The sequence below is a fragment of the Sander vitreus genome, chromosome 14 (genome assembly GCF_031162955.1).
Source record: "Sander vitreus isolate 19-12246 chromosome 14, sanVit1, whole genome shotgun sequence".
In the NCBI taxonomy this organism is placed as follows: Eukaryota; Metazoa; Chordata; class Actinopteri; order Perciformes; family Percidae; genus Sander; species Sander vitreus.
Window position 1 is genome coordinate 22,764,424 of NC_135868.1, and position 18,128 is coordinate 22,782,551.

General features: G+C 42.9%; 1 protein-coding gene across 1 annotated transcript; it reads right to left on the reverse strand.

The window, feature by feature from the left end:
• Window positions 1-1,367: 1,367 nt before the first annotated feature.
• fndc5b (fibronectin type III domain containing 5b) lies at window positions 1,368-16,908 on the reverse strand. The gene is made up of 5 exons (XM_078268074.1): window positions 16,833-16,908; window positions 11,246-11,364; window positions 9,305-9,503; window positions 4,905-4,994; window positions 1,368-1,507 (listed from the first exon to the last, which is right to left on the reverse strand). Exons 1-5 carry the CDS (start codon window positions 16,906-16,908, stop codon window positions 1,368-1,370), a joined length of 624 nt encoding a protein of 207 aa, XP_078124200.1.
• Window positions 16,909-18,128: the final 1,220 nt, after the last annotated feature.

Here is an 18,128-nt window from a genome sequence, read left to right on the forward strand (position 1 = left end):
CGAGTGTCCAAAACATATGGCCTCAGATCAGATGAAAGCGATTATAAAATCGATCATTGACCTTTGGCCTAGGGTGCTCTGGTACCAAGTACACTTATGAGCATCCCTATGTTCGAACATGGTGTTCGTTATAGACAATCCATGACTAGCACAGAAGTCCAACAACAAACAACCACTCTGGTTTAGATCAGGGAGGCCGTTCCTCCCAATCACGCCTCTCCATGTGTCTCCATCATTACCCACGTGCGCGTTGAAGTCCCCCAGCAGAACTATGGAGTCCCCGACTGGAGCCCCATGCAGGACTCCACTCAAGGTCTCCAAGAAGGCCGAATACTCTGAACTCTTGTTTGGTGCATATGCACAAACAACAGTCAGAGTTTTCCCCCCCCACAACCCGCAGGCGTAGGGGAGCGACCCTCTCGTCCACCGGGTTAAACTCCAACGTAGCGGCGCTCAGCCCGGGGGCTTGTGAGTATCCCCACACCCGCCCGGCGCCTCACACCCTGGGCAACTCCGGAGAAGAAAAGAGTCCAACCCCTATCCAGGAGTATGGTCCCAGAACCAAGACTGTGCGTAGAGGTAAGCCCCACCAGATCTAACCGGTAGCGCTCCACCTCCCGCACAAGTTCCGGCTCCTTCCCCCCACAGAGAGGTGACATTCCACGTCCCCAGAGCCAGCCTCTGCTGCCCGGGTCTGGTCCGTCGAGGCCCCTGACCTTCACTGCCACCCATGTGGCAGCGCACCCGACCCCAGCGGTTCCTCCCACAGGTGGTGGGCCCATGGGATGGAGGGATGTCCGCCACGTAGCTTTTTCGGGCTGTGCCCGACCGGGCTCCGTGGCAAACCCCGGCCACCAGAGCGGCTCGCTGGCGAGCCCTCCATCTGGGCCTGGCTCCAGGCGAGGGGCCCCGGGCTTCCTCCGGGCAGGGTCACTTCATCCCTTCCTCGATTTTTTGTAATGACTAATATCTGTAAAACTTCAGTTCATTTTAAAATTACTTTTGGTTTCACTCAGGAGACACAAACTTCCGTCTCCTGAGTGAGTTCCTGTGTTTGTTTGACCCATCCACCACCCCATCCTAACTCCTTACGCATAATTTTGGTGCTCCTATTTTTGATCCTTTCCCTTCCTCGTTTGCTCTCGCGATAATAACTACAGCTAGGAGAGGACGCTGCCTAACAAGAAATGTAATTATGGGTCGACCCATACGGTTGTTTTCTGGGTGAGGACGGGCTTCTAGAAATACATATATAGAACACAAAGTATTTATATAAGGTATTACATAAGACAATAAAGATATCCTGTTTCTCACCTGTCCTGAGGTTCGAGGAGTTGGTTATTGCACAAGGCTATGCAGGGCTGGTCTTAGACGTTGCTGCGCAGTAGCCCCCCCTGTGGGTGCTCTGGAGTACTGCACTCTGAGGAGTTCTTGGCTTTGTCCTTGTTGTTGTTGGGCTCGTTGTCTTTGATGATGTCATACTGACGACAAAACAGGACAATCACCCCTAGGAGACAAATGGACATGATAGTTATTCGTTAGAATAATCCCTTTTTCCTTTGGTTTATGTTGCTCTTGTCCATGGTGAGTTTAGAGTTTAAGGTGCTATTGGAGCAGCAATCCTGGAGCTTTTAGATGTTTTAGTGTTTTGATTGGGGATGAATACCTGTGTCATGTCACGTAATGTCGTGGTTGGTTTAAGATTAGATTTTTCTATTGCTAGACAATTTAATGTCGTAATTTTAAAGTCTAGCCAAAGACTATCATTTGAATTTGAACTAAGTTAAAGGAATAGTTTGACATACGAAATAGGCTTGTTCAAGAAAATACAGGGGGCATAAGTAAGTACACCCCTATGTTAAATTCCCATAGAGGCAGGCAGATGTTTATTTTTAAAGGGCAGTTATTTCAAGTAAGTACACCCCTATGTTAAATTCCCATAGAGGCAGGCAGATGTTTATTTTTAAAGGGCAGTTATTTCATGGATCCAGGATACTATGCATCCTGATCAAGTTCCCTTGGCCTTTGGAATTAAAAATGTCACTTTCAGACATTAGAAACCTTTCTTTAACTCTTGCCAAGAAAATCTCCGAAGGAGGGTTACATTAAAGCCTCTTAGCTCTATCCTGCCTGCATTAATCAAATATTTTCAAATTCAATCTCAACTTTTTTATTGTATTTAAAAAATACAGAACAAAAATTATCGTTTACGGTTCACTATAGTCACGAGTGAATGAAACCGAGTCCATTCCCCCATTGTTATAAATTACCAAATCGCCTATTGCCTATACACTTTGAAATAGTGATACACAGCGACATATGTCTTTCAATATCAGATGGAGGTGATGATATGTACAGATTTCTGTTCATTCAGCTGTCTATAATGTGAAAATTAAGCAGACCAAACTGTAGCGAGAAACAGACATGGATACGGTGAACCGTACAGACGGAGATATGAACTTGACGTCAAGATAGCCATGTGAGGCCTGCCTTCAGTCAAAAAGATAAAAAAACATGGCAGAGGAGAGATGGATGTGGAGAGAGATAGAGAACAAGCGCGACAAAAGAAGAAAGAGAATAATTCATGGCGGCGGAGGAGCGTGTGGAGGCAGGAGGAATCTGGCCCCAACAGTCTACAGTCTTGGCTGTTCTGCTTCTGTCAGCCTATGTTCGCCTGATCACTGCATTACCAAAAACCAAGATGGAATATCTCACTGTGATGTCCCCCAGCATGCTCCACATGCCCAATTAAAAGCTGAAGAACACAATTCACCACTTCACCATCCTGCCTTCCTTTTTCCTCTTCTCAAGACTTGATTGCTTAGTTTTCACTATTTTCCATCCCCCTCTCTCTTTGAATCTCGTCCTCTCACTGGTAATTGGCAAAGGGAGATCCAGGCCGCTTGCTGTTATTGTATCTGCCATATACAGTATTTGGGCCGTATTTATATCTCATTTCACCTGGGGAAGTGGGTTAGGAAGGAATATTTATGGCTGTGTGCGTCTGTAAAATAGTGCTGAGATGTACAAAAGCATAACTGCAACACAGAGCGTATGACTGGGAGGCTTAAATAAGCAGCAGGCACAGTCTAATAGTTTGAAAAACATGTAAACCAGCCATTTTAACTGACTTTACTTACTGACTGACTGAGCATTTTCAGGTTGTTCTAACTAAGCTAGCACATCAATGTAAATACAATGCATCCCATAGATACATACCTAAGTTTGCTTTATGTTGTTATTTAGCCCGCTAGCAGCATGGCTCTGGGTCCATCATTTAAATACTTCAACACTTTTATTTTGTACAGACATTCGTAGTCTCCAGAGGAGGCAGCCGGCTAAATATTTAGAATGTGTCTGTAAGGGTTTTGAACGGTTCACACATTGCGCTCAAGCGCATGCATGCTAAACGCGATTTGACTCCCATCTGGGGCTTTTGTCGGCAAGCTCTAAAAACTGTTGCCGAGTGACAAATCGGGGCAAAAGTCTTGTAATGGGAAATCTCAAACTACGATTTTTGAACAATCAAAACAGATAACTCAAAAACAAACTTAATATTAGTCAGGAGATTTGCATGAAATAAAAGTCACACACTTTTTCCCGCTATAACACATTTCTGTCTGTGTTGACAAGCATATCTGGATAGAAATACACGATTTAAACCTGGATTTGATGTGTTCTCATCACCAAACCAAGTTTTCATCATCCCAAAAGCACTACATAGTCTTCAGACAACATGGTCATCAGAGACAGATGACACCACTACCAGTGTGTTTGTCTCTTAAGGCCCTGACACACCAACCTGACAGCCGATCGTCAGGAGGAAAGGCAGTCGGACTGATCAGTCTCCCCGAGTTGGTCAAAAAAGTGCCTCGGAACACACCGAAGCGACGACGACTTGAGCGTACGTTCTGCGCGTGCACAAGACGTAATACGTCTCCATAACAGCAGGCGGCGCTAATCTGTATTGTCGCCCAAAAAATGAAAAGCTGATTGGACGAACGCGTCACGTGGGTCTGGCTGCTCCCGGATTTTTCAACCGAGCATAATGGCCAAGGGGGTAAGCTTCGCTTCAGAACTCGAACCTCCTATGGCGCCATTTTGATGCTACCAAACAATCACCCAACGTTCATTTGACGTCACTTTGACAGCAAATAACTTTACATCTGAAGCGTTTAAAGACTTTATTTGTCCATTGTTTATTTCTAAAGAAACACGACAATGTATAAAAGGCTCCATTACCATAGCAATAATTAGCCTGTGCCTATGTTATCTCCTTACATATACCTACGCTCTCTGTCTCTGCAAGATTTGGAATGATTGAGATTTCTCTTGGCACAGCTACCAGAAGACTTCCAACTTTCAGACAGGTTGCTCACGTCACATCTACGTCGTCTCTCTCAGTTGGAGGCTGCGCAGTAACGCTCGGCGCTCACTGGAAAAGTGCTTCTAATATCCTTCACTGGTCTCCGTCCAGAGCAACGGGATATGTTGGTCCATTATATACTGTCTATGACAATGGCGGCTCATTCAGAATACAATCTCATATTTTACGAAGCTAGTTCACCGAAACGTGTTTCTGAAAACATTTTAAGCGAGAAATAGGCCGTGCAGTTGCTGAATCTGTCTTCATTTCAGATCGACAAAGGTCAGTTTAAAAGATTTTCGTCAGATTTTGAGAGCCGTTCGTCACGCTAACATAAGTGCACTGATTCGCTAGTCAAGGGCTAGAACTCACACCAAACAGACTGGAGTCACTGACCTCGCCAGACTGTCCGACGGCCGGTTATCGGGTTGGTGTGTCAGGGCCTTTAATAGAGCCTCAGTCAGAGAGCTTTTTTGCCCCAAAGACAGTGGATTGCTATAAGGTCTGCAGGGATACATTTGCCGAAGAGGAACATTACCTGCCCACATGATGAGCACCACTACAATGATGATGAGTTCTCCAGCCCTCAGCTGAGCATCCTGACCATACTCCTCCATCGTCACCTCGTCTGGAGAGAGAGCACACACACACACACACACACACACACACACACACACACACACACACACACACACACACACACACACACACACAGAGTCAACAAAGTGCCACTGAGGACACTGTGGTTAATTGTCCCAGAGAGAAAATGTGAAATTGCCCATCACTCTGAAACTCTGCAGGAAAAGATAAAAGAATAAAGCACGGTGATAGGAGAGCAGAGAGGCAGCCTGGTGTAAATTTTCCATTGTGGTCAGTGTAATTAAAGTTAAGTGAGAGCAGAGTTCTACAGAGACAGAGAGAGCTGGATCCAAACCCCATTCCTCACTGTGATTCTCTTGCTGACAGGAAACAAGGTTAAAGGTTTGAACACAGTCTGGACCACAACCTCCCACTCTCTGCCAGCCTGGCCTGGTGCTACCACACATTTCCCCTGGTCAAACTGGTTGATTTCCATGGCGTAGCACTGTATGATATCAAAGGGGTTGCATGAACGGCATCAAGACATCACTGTCACTTAGATGTCTTTACTTGCATCTCAACGGGGGTCTCCAGAACCCACTAGGCCGTGAAATTATAATACAGTATATACAGCATCATTTTACTAGCTATTTTACAGCTTAGTGCTGAAATTTATGGGATGGCCACAGCCAATAAAATCTTAATGCCATTTTGCAGTAAAATAATATATAATTATGTATGATAGATAGCCAAAGTGAAACTTCCATGTTCTCTTCCTCATTCAAAGTCACGTTGACATAGTGCTGTAGTGGATGCTGATTTGTCTAATATGGAAAGTACAAAGGACGGGATTTCATGACTTCAGGTTACGTTTTTCCCTAATCCTGCTTCGGTGTCTCGATGAGTTGAAGATGTTGGTGCTTCTGTGGTCAGGCTTGCTCTCAGGTCTCTTGTTGCCATGGTGATCCCTCTGAGCTGAAGCTAAGACCTCAAGGTTTGACAGAAGGGAGGTATACTCCTATAGAGTTGGAAGTATTAGCAGATTACAGATGTTTCTGTTGCGAGAGGACACCTATGATAGACAGTTGTCTGAATAAGATAAGCTCGGGCTGGGTATGACCTGAAGCTGTAAGGTCTACACTGACCCTTCAGGTTGGAGAAAGCAGCAGATCTGCGACTATGGGTGGGTCTCCGTGGTGGCCTTGTTGACGGACTGGTCCAGGACGTTGGCGGGGGGGAGACGACAAATACGACTCACAAATACTCCAAAATTGTCTTGTTCACATGTTGGGCCCTATCTTGCACCCGGCTCAGCGCAAAGCCCGACGCAAGTGTCTTTGCTAGTTTAAGAACGACGCAGTTGTCAATTTCCCGTCCAGCGCCCACGTCGTTTGAATAGCAAATGCACCTGCGCCCATCTTTGCGCCCATGGGCGTGCTGGTCTTACAGGGAGGTGTGTTCAGGTGCATTCTTGGCGTATTGATATCTTGAGGCAGTGGGAAGTGACAAACAAAACAAAAACCTGGTCTAAAGTCAATAGCACAGCATTTCATAGTTATTCTAACAGCAAATTAGTAAAATGCGTCTAGGCTTATACACAGCGCGCACACACTATGCTTGTTACACACACAGGGAAGCGCAGCAGCACACAAACATATTACATAAAAATATTACGGTGCAAATCCGCCATCACAAGGTACAAACGCGCCTGGCTTTTAAAAGGAATGGGAGATGACACTCTGATTGGTTTATTGCATGTTACGCCCAAAACACACCTATGAATTAATGAAGACACTAAGTACAACCCTTTTGAACCATGCGCTTGGCACACGGACCCTTTTTTCCGCTGTCAAACTAGCAAAAGTGACACGCCCTAAACGCACCTGCGCCAGGCCCTTCACACCGTGCGCTTAGATCGTTAAAATAGGGCCCGTTGACTCAGGAGTCACCCAGTTTCAGTGTGAACTGTGCAGAGGCTGAGGTTGAGACTTCTGGAGATTGATATGCAATCACCTTAAACCTTCAAATTGTAGTGCTGCCTGCTTGTTAAACCCAAGTGGCAACCTCCGGGCCTGAGGAATAAAGTAAAAGCGGAAGGGCCAAACAGAATAACCCCTAACCCTAACCCCAACAGAATTAAACTGTTGTAGTTGTAATATTTACAGCCTGACATGGTTTTGGTCACTATAGCTAACGTCTCCCTTCATGGCCACTGATTTACTTATTTTATAACTCACCCGTTACATTCAGACATATTTTTGTGTAATTAAGTGCATTTCACTTTGAGTGGCAGGTGGCTGCCATCACAGGAAGCGAGCATAGACTATAGGCTTGCTCCCTTGTTTGTCCAACACACCATTTAGTGTGGCCTACTGTACATACTCTGACTAAAACTATTCACAACTTAAAGCTTTGGTTTAGAAGACAAAGACTACTGCAGCTGGGCTGGAAAGAAAGGAACACTGTGGTTGTACTGGAACATCTTCCATGCTGCACAGTATGTGAATACTGGAAGCAGGCTGCTGCCGCACCTCTGTCAGAGATAAATTAAAGGTTGAAACAGTTCCGACAGAAAGGAGTCTCTGAAATGTTTTACTGCTGTAAAGATTGATTTACAAAACTGCAGACTTTGCAACTCCTTGTATAACGTAATAACCAACATTACACCTTAACACTTGCCATCAAAGATTTTACTACATTATGAAAACGTCAGTGCATTCAGGACTTTTGCAATATTTTGTTGGTATTGGATAGAAATAGGCAGATATAAAGAAAGATAAACAGGCAGATAGAAAACACAGACAGTTGTGTGTTGTGTTGCATTGCGCCTGCAGATACTAAAAGGCTGATTAATACCTGCTTAGAAGGGGAGGCGAGCAGTAATGGCTTGGAGATTTAATCAGGAAAGCTAATGAATTCTTCCATAAACACACACACACACACACACACACACACACACACACACACACACACACACACACACACACACACACACACACACACCTTTTGCACACTGGTAACTTCCATCAAAGTCGGAGCAAACAAAACGATTCAGCCCCTCAACATCAAGACAAATTGTCCCACTTAAACACCCACTGTATGTCACACAACCTTTAGTTATGTTCATGTATTTTGCTTGCATACATCTGTAGCAAAAGAACAATACAAAATGATTACCAAAAAAAACTGGCTAAGAATTGTGATGGTAAATCTGCCACCGTTATCAATGTAAACTGCATAGTGCAACAGACGGACGGTCAGTTGGACGGAAAAATGGCCATTTACTAGAAACATTTTGCCGAGAACATTGTTTAGACACTGCAGAAGAGACTAAATGTCTTGTATCACTTCCCCCCACTCATAGGGACCTGGACAAGCCCCCACACAGGGGTGTCTCTAGGGAAGAAGTTGCTCCCTAATGTCCCGTTTCCTTATCAACTTGCCGCCGTTGAGCATTTAGCATTATCTGTGTCCCTCTGAAGCAGCTGCTCTCGGCACTATAACTGGGTCAGACTTGATAAAATAGGAGGTACTGCAAGCCGCTCCAGATAACAGCAGCCTCTGCATTGAGAATTAGACATTTAAATGGGAGTTGGGGTTCTCACAAAGACAGCAATTTCTGTCTTTTATTTCTATGAAATTGTTAAATAACCATTTTCTTTGTGGTGATTACGCAAAACACAAATAAAACTAAAAATACTCTGCTGGGTTGCTGCCTCTGGTTAGAAGCTATTAAAAATCTGTGTATGCATGTACCTGCATGGGTAGATGTATGTGTGAATGTGTGCGTGTAGATTTGTGTGTATCAGCGAAGGAAAAACCCGAGAAGCAGAATGTTTGTTTACTCTCCTGTGTGAATGCGTGATTGCTTCTGTGTCTGCGTGCTTTTATACTTACATGTTTGTGCTCTTGCACGTATTGAATTATAATCATCAGCCTGCCTGTTTATATGCTTGTCGCATGTGCTGTGCAGAAGTCAAAACTCACACTGTTAGTGTCAGGCTTATTATTGTTTTGGGATTTTTGATGATTTTCACGGGGGGAAAAAGCATGACATTCTGCAAAGGATTACATCACTTTAAGGCTTTTTGCACAGATTTTATGTCTCCATGGAATCGAGATCCTCTTGCAATATGTACAGCTCAGAAAACGCTTCCAGTAAGTGAAGATAGAATTGGGGACAAATGAGCTGCTTATTAAGCCCCAGTGTCCCTATCGGTAAGTGAAAAAAAAAAAACAGAGTACAGTTTGTGCTGTAAATTGTATTCTTAAAATTCATTTTAAGCCCAAGTTTGTGTATATCTTGTGTAGATGCATTACTCAATAACTAAGTAAAAATAATGTGTTATCGTCCCTCACCTGGGCTCTTGGACGCCATCTTCTCCGACTCTTTGGGCGTTCTGAAGAGGACCGGCTCACTGGCGGGGCTGCTGCCTCCCATGCTGATGCTCTGAACGTGAACGATGTACTCCGTGTCCTCATCCAGATCCCACAATGCACAGGAGCGCGTGGTGGTGTTGACTTCCTGGATGAACCTCAACATGCGTACATCCTTCTTCTGCAGAAAAGCGAGGAACAGAAGGGCAGAGGAGAGCAATCAGGGCCAGGAGACTGGGTGTAATGTGATACTTTATTGATCCCTGCAGGGAATTTTTTCTTTCTTGGCACCACCTCAGCAGAGGTCAGGGTTAAACTGGTGCATCAGGCCACTATCTGATACTTTGTAACCACAGATTATAGTGGCGTTTGATTCTAAATGTTTCAGAAGTTTTTTTTCCAATGTGCAGGGAGCAGAATTCTGGAGGAACCACTTACTGTACTTTTTGTAATTTCTTCAACATGAAAAGATAATATTGGCACAAAGTAGCAATATCTGCAATCAAAACCCTGCATCACTTTAACTAAAGTCACAAGTTCAGCTTCACCCTGCTCCTTCAAAGCAATATTAAAGTTGTCTACTTGTTAGCGAAAATTGCTTTGATACATGCTCTATCAGATGCAGTCAGATTTTCTGCTGACGATCCCTCTTGAGAAATTTCACCAAGCTGCCCACTGGTTAGGGCTGATACGGTGCGAATGCAAACACGTCTCTCTTGGGAGAGTTGGGAAAAAGCTGAAAGAAAGCTTCCAGGGGTTTGTCCTGCAGTGTAATTAAGCTTAAAGAAGCAGAGTGCTTCTCTTGCCATATGTATGCTGTGCTTGAAATGTACATTATTATCCAGCTAGGACTGCTTGCTCAGTTCAAATGGTTCCTGCTAGATCAACAGTAAATCTCCTTAGGGGATTTCTTATTCTAATTAAACAGCACGTAGACAAAACATACATTTGACAAGTGTCTGAAAGTGTATCTACTACTAGATAGCTGCAACTTTTGGACTTCTGAAAACTTGCATTTCCTCAGCCTGTTCTGTCTATTTGATCTAAATCAGGGGTATTCAAAGTCAAAATGTAGGCCCCACCGCATTGGACACAATTGAGACCACTGCCACCCCCTATTTGGATGGGACATTCTGAGCCTTTGTAATGTCAAACAATATTGACAGTGCAACATGAAAAAAGGTTTATATTAATGGATTCTTCATTTTGGAACTCCAGTTCCCATAATACTTTGGGGGACGTAAGAAAGAAATATGATGTTGCCATGAATTCAGTGAGTTACGTTGTGGGCCACAACTTAAACCCTGTTATTCTTTAGCTAATATTTGTTTACATTTATCTATTAACATATACTGTTCGCAATGTAATGGACAAATCAATAGCTCGCAGACGGCAGGGCTCCAATATCCACTTGTTTATTACACCTACATAAGGTGATGTTTCCAGCACAACTGCTCTTCCCTAGACTCAGAGTGGGAGCTATTTATTTGTTTATAAGCCCAACCCGGCCTACCCGGGTAGTGTGAAGTGTAGCGCGGCAGAAATAAGCTAGGTAGTGGTAGCAGCATTGCTGTTGTTAGCTCGCGGCTAGCATTACGGCTACATGTTTCATCCATGCTTGTGAGAGTCGTGTGGAGGCAATCCCAGCCCAGATGGACATTTTTTCAGTGTTTCGAGTACAGCCCTTTTAAAGTACCTCAATATCTTCCATGAGCTATGTATCACAGCTACTGCTGAGCGGGCTATGCCAGCATGCCAAACTACAGCAACTAACTAACCCATTGTTTTAAGATGAACCTGCACGCACCTGTCCCTTTCACCTCATTCACAACTATTTGAAAACCTCTGATCTAAACTTTGTCCAAAGTTGCCACTTACTCTCTACACACACTCACATGAAGGACATGACACGTATGGAGGTACCTGTTGAGTGATGGCGAATCCAATGACGGGGTCCCCCTCCAAGATTTCCCACGTGACAATGGCGGAGTTTCCCTCAATCTCTCTGATGGTCACATTGAGTGGAGCTGACAGCAGGGTGTCTGAGACACACACACACAGACACACACACACACACACACACACACACACACACACACACACACACACACACACACACACACGCAGCATGGCCACAGGAAACAAATTAGAATAGAGACAGGCCATTAATATTCTGTCACTACACCGTGTAATACATACAATAGATGCTACAATGTATACCTGAAGACACATATTCCCCTCTCCATCGCCCTCTTTCTTTTTGAGCTTGTTCTCTTCTTGCTCTCTTACCCCGCCTTCCCTTAAATCTTCTCTTCTCCGACAGATTAATCCTTCTGCTTTCATTAATACCAGGCCTAATTAACCACACGCAGGTCTCTTGGTGTTTCCCTTTAAAAAGGCTCTCTTTCTCTTTTCTGTTTCTCTCTCATCCACACACACTCACACACATTTTCCTATCTTTCCCTTTCCCTCTCTTCTCGCTCTTCTTTCTCCCACGCACATCTCATTAATATGTGACTCGTGAGGATGTCTTTCCTCGTTCGTACTGCCGATTGATTTTAATGCTTGGGCAAAAAAAAAAAAATCATACTAAAAACATACATTTCTATACAACTAAATTGCATGCTCATTTACATTTTGGGGGTAATGTATTTTCTTCTGGATTACATTTTGTTTCAACACGTCGTCATAGCGGCGACAGGTGCACGTTGTGAACCGGTGGCAGTTTTAACATTGTGAATTAAAGCATGTCTACTTGTTTAGGTTTAGGCAACAAAACTAGTAAACTTGGTTCTAGATTTAGGAAAAGATCATGGTCCTGATTAAAATAAGAACGGTGGTTGTGTAACTTAAAATAAGTCAACGATGACAGTTTGGTTTCACACAGGACACAAACAGCGGTCTCCTGGGTGAAAGTCAGTGTCACTGTGTTTAAAAAATTTTTTAAACACATTTGTGATAAGTCAAGAACAAACGCAATGCAGGGCAAAATATGTTTCCCTCGAAACTTAATTGAGAATGCACTTTATTTCTATGGGAACGTACATTTAAGGAGACAGGGCTGGGTGGCTAGAAAGTAGGGCTGCGACTAACGATTATTTTTTAATCTGTCAATTATGTTCTACGGAGCCCCAGAGGTGACATGGAGGAAAAAGAAAAAAAAGAAAAGAAAAAGAAAAAAAACAAAGGAAAGGAAAAAAATAAAAAATAAATAAATCATGTAGCCTACTTGGGACACTTTTGCGAGATCTCAAGTTTGTCGCATGGAGGGAAAAAAAATAAACGATGAAAGAAAAACTGGGGCAAACACTGAAATCCAACAAACAAAACGGATAATCTTAGTAGCTAGCTACTAAGGTTAGCCTGCAGTAATTGACATCAACAGTCAACGACAATGTTCATAATAACACTTCACGTTGGCATGTATTAATTAGTAATGCTTATCAAAATAAACAATGGATGTATTTAGACAACCAAGGAGATGTAATCATTATGTTGTGCTACTAGCTAGCTAAGGTTCTTAAGGTTAGCTGGCGCTAGCTAGCTACTAAGCCACACACACACACACACACACAAAAGTCGAAAGAAAGTACAAAGTCGAGATCTTGAGTTTAGCGTTTGTCCCCAGTACATGTTTTTTTTTTCTCCTTCGTTTCTTTTTTTCTTTCCTCCATGTCGCCTCTGGGGCTCCGTATTTTCTCGATCTACAACATGTCAGAAAATTGTGAAAAGTGTCGATCTGTTTTCCAAAGCCCAAGATGACGTCCTCAAATGTCTTGTTTTGACTACAACTCAACTCATATTCAGTTTACTGTCATTGAGGAGTGAAAAAACTGGGAAAAAAATAATCTAAGAAGCAGGAATCAGAGAATGACTTAAAACCGATTAATTATCAAAATAGTTGGCTATTATTTTAGTAGTTGACAACTAATCGATTAATCTTTGCAGCTCTACTAGACCACAGAAATGTCTATCTAAGCTTTGCTAACGTTAGCTAACATTAGCCACCATAGACTAATGGTTATTTGAGAGCAAGTAAGGCTGTAGCCTGAGTGTGCTGAGTTGCTTTGTTGCTTTTTATTTGTGTGTGTGTGTGTGTGTGTGTGTGTGTGTGTGTGTGTGTGTGTGTGTGTGTGGGTGTGTGTGTGTGTGTGTGTGTGTGATCCAAAACACTGGTCTTTCTTCCTCTCTGTTACAAGCTGGAACTGCAGTCTGTCACTCTTTGCAAATTAGATTGTCACATTGTCAAACCTCTGCAAATATTGAACACACGGCCTCCGACTTGTTCGCGGAGTCAAATAATCATATTACAGGAAGTAGAATTTACTCTCCGTTTCTCTGTGTGTGCCCTATGCTAACAATATCACCAGAATACAGCAGAAAAAAAACTAATTTCAGAGAAATTCATTTTTTGGGGCAGGGCAAACTCTCTCAGTGGCTCCCAAAGGCTCTGTGTGTGTTTACTGATGCAGAGTATGGTGTGTGTGATACATTGCTATGACTCCCTGTTTGACTCGCTGTTTTCCCGCTGTTTATCTTCCAGCACAGCACAGAAACACAATACAATAGCAGAGAGGGATTCCTATCCATTCTTAAGCCCTTTGCAGACAAAAAGCTAAAGGCTGGCTGCAGAATCTCTAAACTCCCTCTTAAAACTACATTCATCTCCACCTTTAGGGAGCCAAATATCAAACCTCTGGAGGCTAAGATGAAGACCACATGATCTTATCGCCAGGATTTTCGGCTTTTCAAATGACTATCTGTCATCTCTCAGTTTATCATCAGGACACAATGTATCCAAGCTCTTACGCTTGAGATGAATGCTCTTCTTGAATATAATATAAGCCGCTGCAGGTTAAAAATATGCAACACCATGAAAGATAGATGAGGTACTATATCTAACATACATAATATACCAAGATTAGATCCATTCTGTATGTAGGGCTTTAAATAGGAAAATCTCACTTTTGTTTAATCTCATACTGTTCCATGTTCGTCAGAAATAAAATGAATAGTGCAGCCACAACGAGAAGTGAAATACATTTAGCCTATGCCTGTGTGCACTACGGCTGGGTATCGGATTTAATATTTAGGCACCGACTGAATTGCCTCTAAAGTATTGAGTATCGAAAAATGCCTCGTCATTCAATACCCAATTTCAATTACCTAAGGAGTGAATCTCGTCAGCGTCAGTGAGCCAATAAGCACGCAGCATGCTTCTACCAAGATCTAACAATGTTTGTGATTGGCTGTCTAACATTACACGTCACAGAGGCAGACAGGAAAAAACAGCAAAAATGTACTAGGAGCTGAAAAATAAATAAATTAAAAGATTTGTTTTATTAAAATTGGTATTAATAAAAGTAGGGTTTCGGGAGCGATATTGAAGTCATGGTATTGGTATGGGTACCGGTATCAATTTTTTTTTTAAAGATACCCAGCCCTATAGTGTGGACACACTTGTAAGCGAATTGGCTATCATCCCAATCTTAGTATTGCAATTATACGATACGATACAGTTACGAAGATATACATGTGTCCTGCTGTGCATTGGTTAAGATGTTACAGATTAAATGTCTATCACATCATAATAATAAATAATAATATCCACAGTGCAGCCACAAGAAGAAGGGCATTATGCCTGTCAACATGCAGCATGTAGCCAGGGATCAGATTGGGAACATAATGGATGGTTATTAACTTTTACATATTTATTTATTTAACAATAAAAAAATACTAAAATGCATGACGGGGCTTAAAGGGGACATATCATGGATAACTTACTTTTTCGGTGCTTGTGCACATACATTTGGGTATCTGGAGTGTCTACCAACCCACAAATTGTGAAATAAGACAACCAAGTTTTTTGTGAGTAGCCTGGATCAGAAAACATGGGATTCAACAAGCCATTTAGCTTAGGCTCCCCTTCCATGCAGGCTCATTAGAATATTCCGCACCCCATCTGAGTATCCCAACCATAGGCAGTATATAATGGACCAACAGATCCCGTTGCTCTGGACGGAGACCAGTGAAGGCCATTAGAAGCACTTTTCCGGCGAGCGCCGAGCGTTACTGCACAGCCTCCAACTGAGAAAGACGACGTAAATGTGACGTGAGCAACCTGTCTGAAAGTTGGAAGTCTTCTGGTAGCTGTGCCAAGAGAAATCTCAATCATTCCCAATCTTGCAGAGATGGAGAGCGTAGGTATATGTAAGGAGATAACATAGGCACAGGCTAATTATTGCTAACTAAAATGCTAGTTAACATTAGTAATTAATCTTAAACAGCTAATGTAAGTTGAAACTGCCTGTGAGCTTCTCCTGTACTATAAGGTAATTCCTCTACTATGCGACAGTAAGTCACGTGGTTATGACACAATCGTTAGCCTACTTTTACAAAAACACCTGCTACAGAGCCATAACGTGAGGTACAAGGTAATGGAGTCTTTCATACATTGTTGTGTTTCTTTAGAAATAAACAATGGACAAACAAAGTCTTTAAACGCTTCAGATGTAAAGTTATTCGCTGTCAAAGTGACGTCAAAATGAATGGCAGTCAACGGAATGCTAACGTCGGGTGAGTGCTTGTTAGCATCAAAATGGCGCCATAGGATCTATGGGTTGTTGACAGACGCTTACCCCCTTGATCCCAACCCACGGCTTGAAAACTACTTTTGTAATAGTTTTCTCGCAAGCCAATCAGAGCAGACCTGGCTATTCGGGAGGGGGACTTAAAGAGACAGGGGCTAAAAGTGAGCGTTTCAGACAGAGGGTGAATACAGGTGTATTCAGACTGACAGAATGAGAATAAGAATGTGGTTTTTTTAAACATTAACGCATGTAAACATGTCCAAAATACAAGTATGAACCTGAAAGTGAGCATATGTCTCCTTTAAGTGGGGCAACGCTGATTTGTGACATGGCTATAGCATCCTCTAGCACCCGGTGTAGCACCTGGCCTGAAGGCAACCAGCAAAGGTTTGGCATTTTTTTGCATGAAGATGACTCAAAATTAGCACACTTTAATTTTCTGACAATATGAATTAATCAACTAATCGTTTCACTTAGCTAGTCTTTTGGTTGAGTTATTATTTTTTTTTAAATGTTTAAATTAAATGCACATTTGACTGTGTAAGTTCTTTCTCTTAAAAATCAACTTTCCTGAACCAACAACAAAAACATGATCTAATCTTTTAAGATGACACATTTCTAGAAATAGGCTAGGCTCCAAATATTCTAGAAACTAGGAAACTTGCATATAAAGCAAGTCTTGATACAGTATGAGACTGACTAGTCTCAGCCATTTTTTTTGCCATTACAAAGCTTATTGCTTCTACCTAGCTGATGCAAATGATGATGCTGACACATCCATAACAATGTGTCATAACAGGGATCCGCTACATCACATCAGACAGCTATGGTCAAAAACATACTCATACTACACAGCTGTTGGTTGATCAGCCAGTGTGTTTACTCGTAATGATCGCCCATCAACCTGTGGTAAAACTCACCAGCATGAACGGAGGACACCGAGAGGAAGCCCAGCAGGAGCAGCAGCACCGCCGCAGACAAGCCTGGTCTAGCCATCCTCCTGCTTCTTCTAGCGAGGCTTCACATCCTGCGCGGCCCATTTAGAACATCACATTTAACGGGAATGAGCAAGCATCCCAGTACCGGAGAGAGGACTTGTTGTGCCGGTGACGAGGCTCACCTGAACTTGAACGCTGCAGCAGAAGCGCAACAACACCGAGAGGAGGAGGGTTGAGAGGGGGTGGTGGTGTTCGGTACCGTGTTCGTTTGTCTCGGTGCCGGTGGAGCCTCAGCGACGGCCCTCGGACCACCGGTCCGGCGGCTGGTGACGGAGCGGCGGCGTGGAGAAGCTTCACTACGCGGAGAGGTGAGCTGAGCGTGCGCAAGTGCTGCAAGTGCAACGTGCCGCCACAGCTAATGTCTCTCTCTCTCTCTCTCTCTGTCTCTCTTTCTTACACACACAGACACACACACACACACACACACACACACACACACACACACACACACACACACACGCACGCAGACTCGCACGCACGCACACACACACACACACACCTGCAGCAGTCCAAGTTGCTTAAAGTATTGAACTAAACTCCAAGTGTAGTCAGTCATATATGAATTACTGTTTTAATAACTGTTTATAGTTCTAATATGATTAGCCGATTAATTGAGTTGATTAATTGATTATATTTGTTTGACATTCATTTTGACAAATTATCATGCAACAAATGCCACATTTTTATTCTCATATTTTATAAACCAAATTCATTCTTTAATTGAAAAAAATAATCAACAGAATAATTGATATGAATGAATATAATGTTAAGTTGAAGCCCAAGATGTATTTCTTTATGTAAGCCTTAGTTGACTCTATTGGCCAATTTGATTAATTTACAATACATCCGATTTATAGACTCTCATTTCAGCAAGTGTCCCAAGAGACACACTTTTACATTCAGGTGACAGCGCCATCTAGTGGACATAGTAATTATGACAAGAGCAAACTTCATTATCGCAGGACAAAGTTCGCTTAAAGGTGCAATAAGTGAGACTTCTAAAACTAACTTTCTGTCATATTTGCTGAAACTGACCCTAAGTTCCAATAGAACTACATGAAGCAGGTCATTTAAAAATAAATCTGGTTCCACCTACAGCCCGCAGTGTGATTTGCAAAAATCCACCGCTCCCTGTTCAGATGCACCAATCAGGGCCAGGGGGGGTGTCCAACTGCGTGTCAATCATTGCTCATGCACACATTTGTGGATTGCATTCAT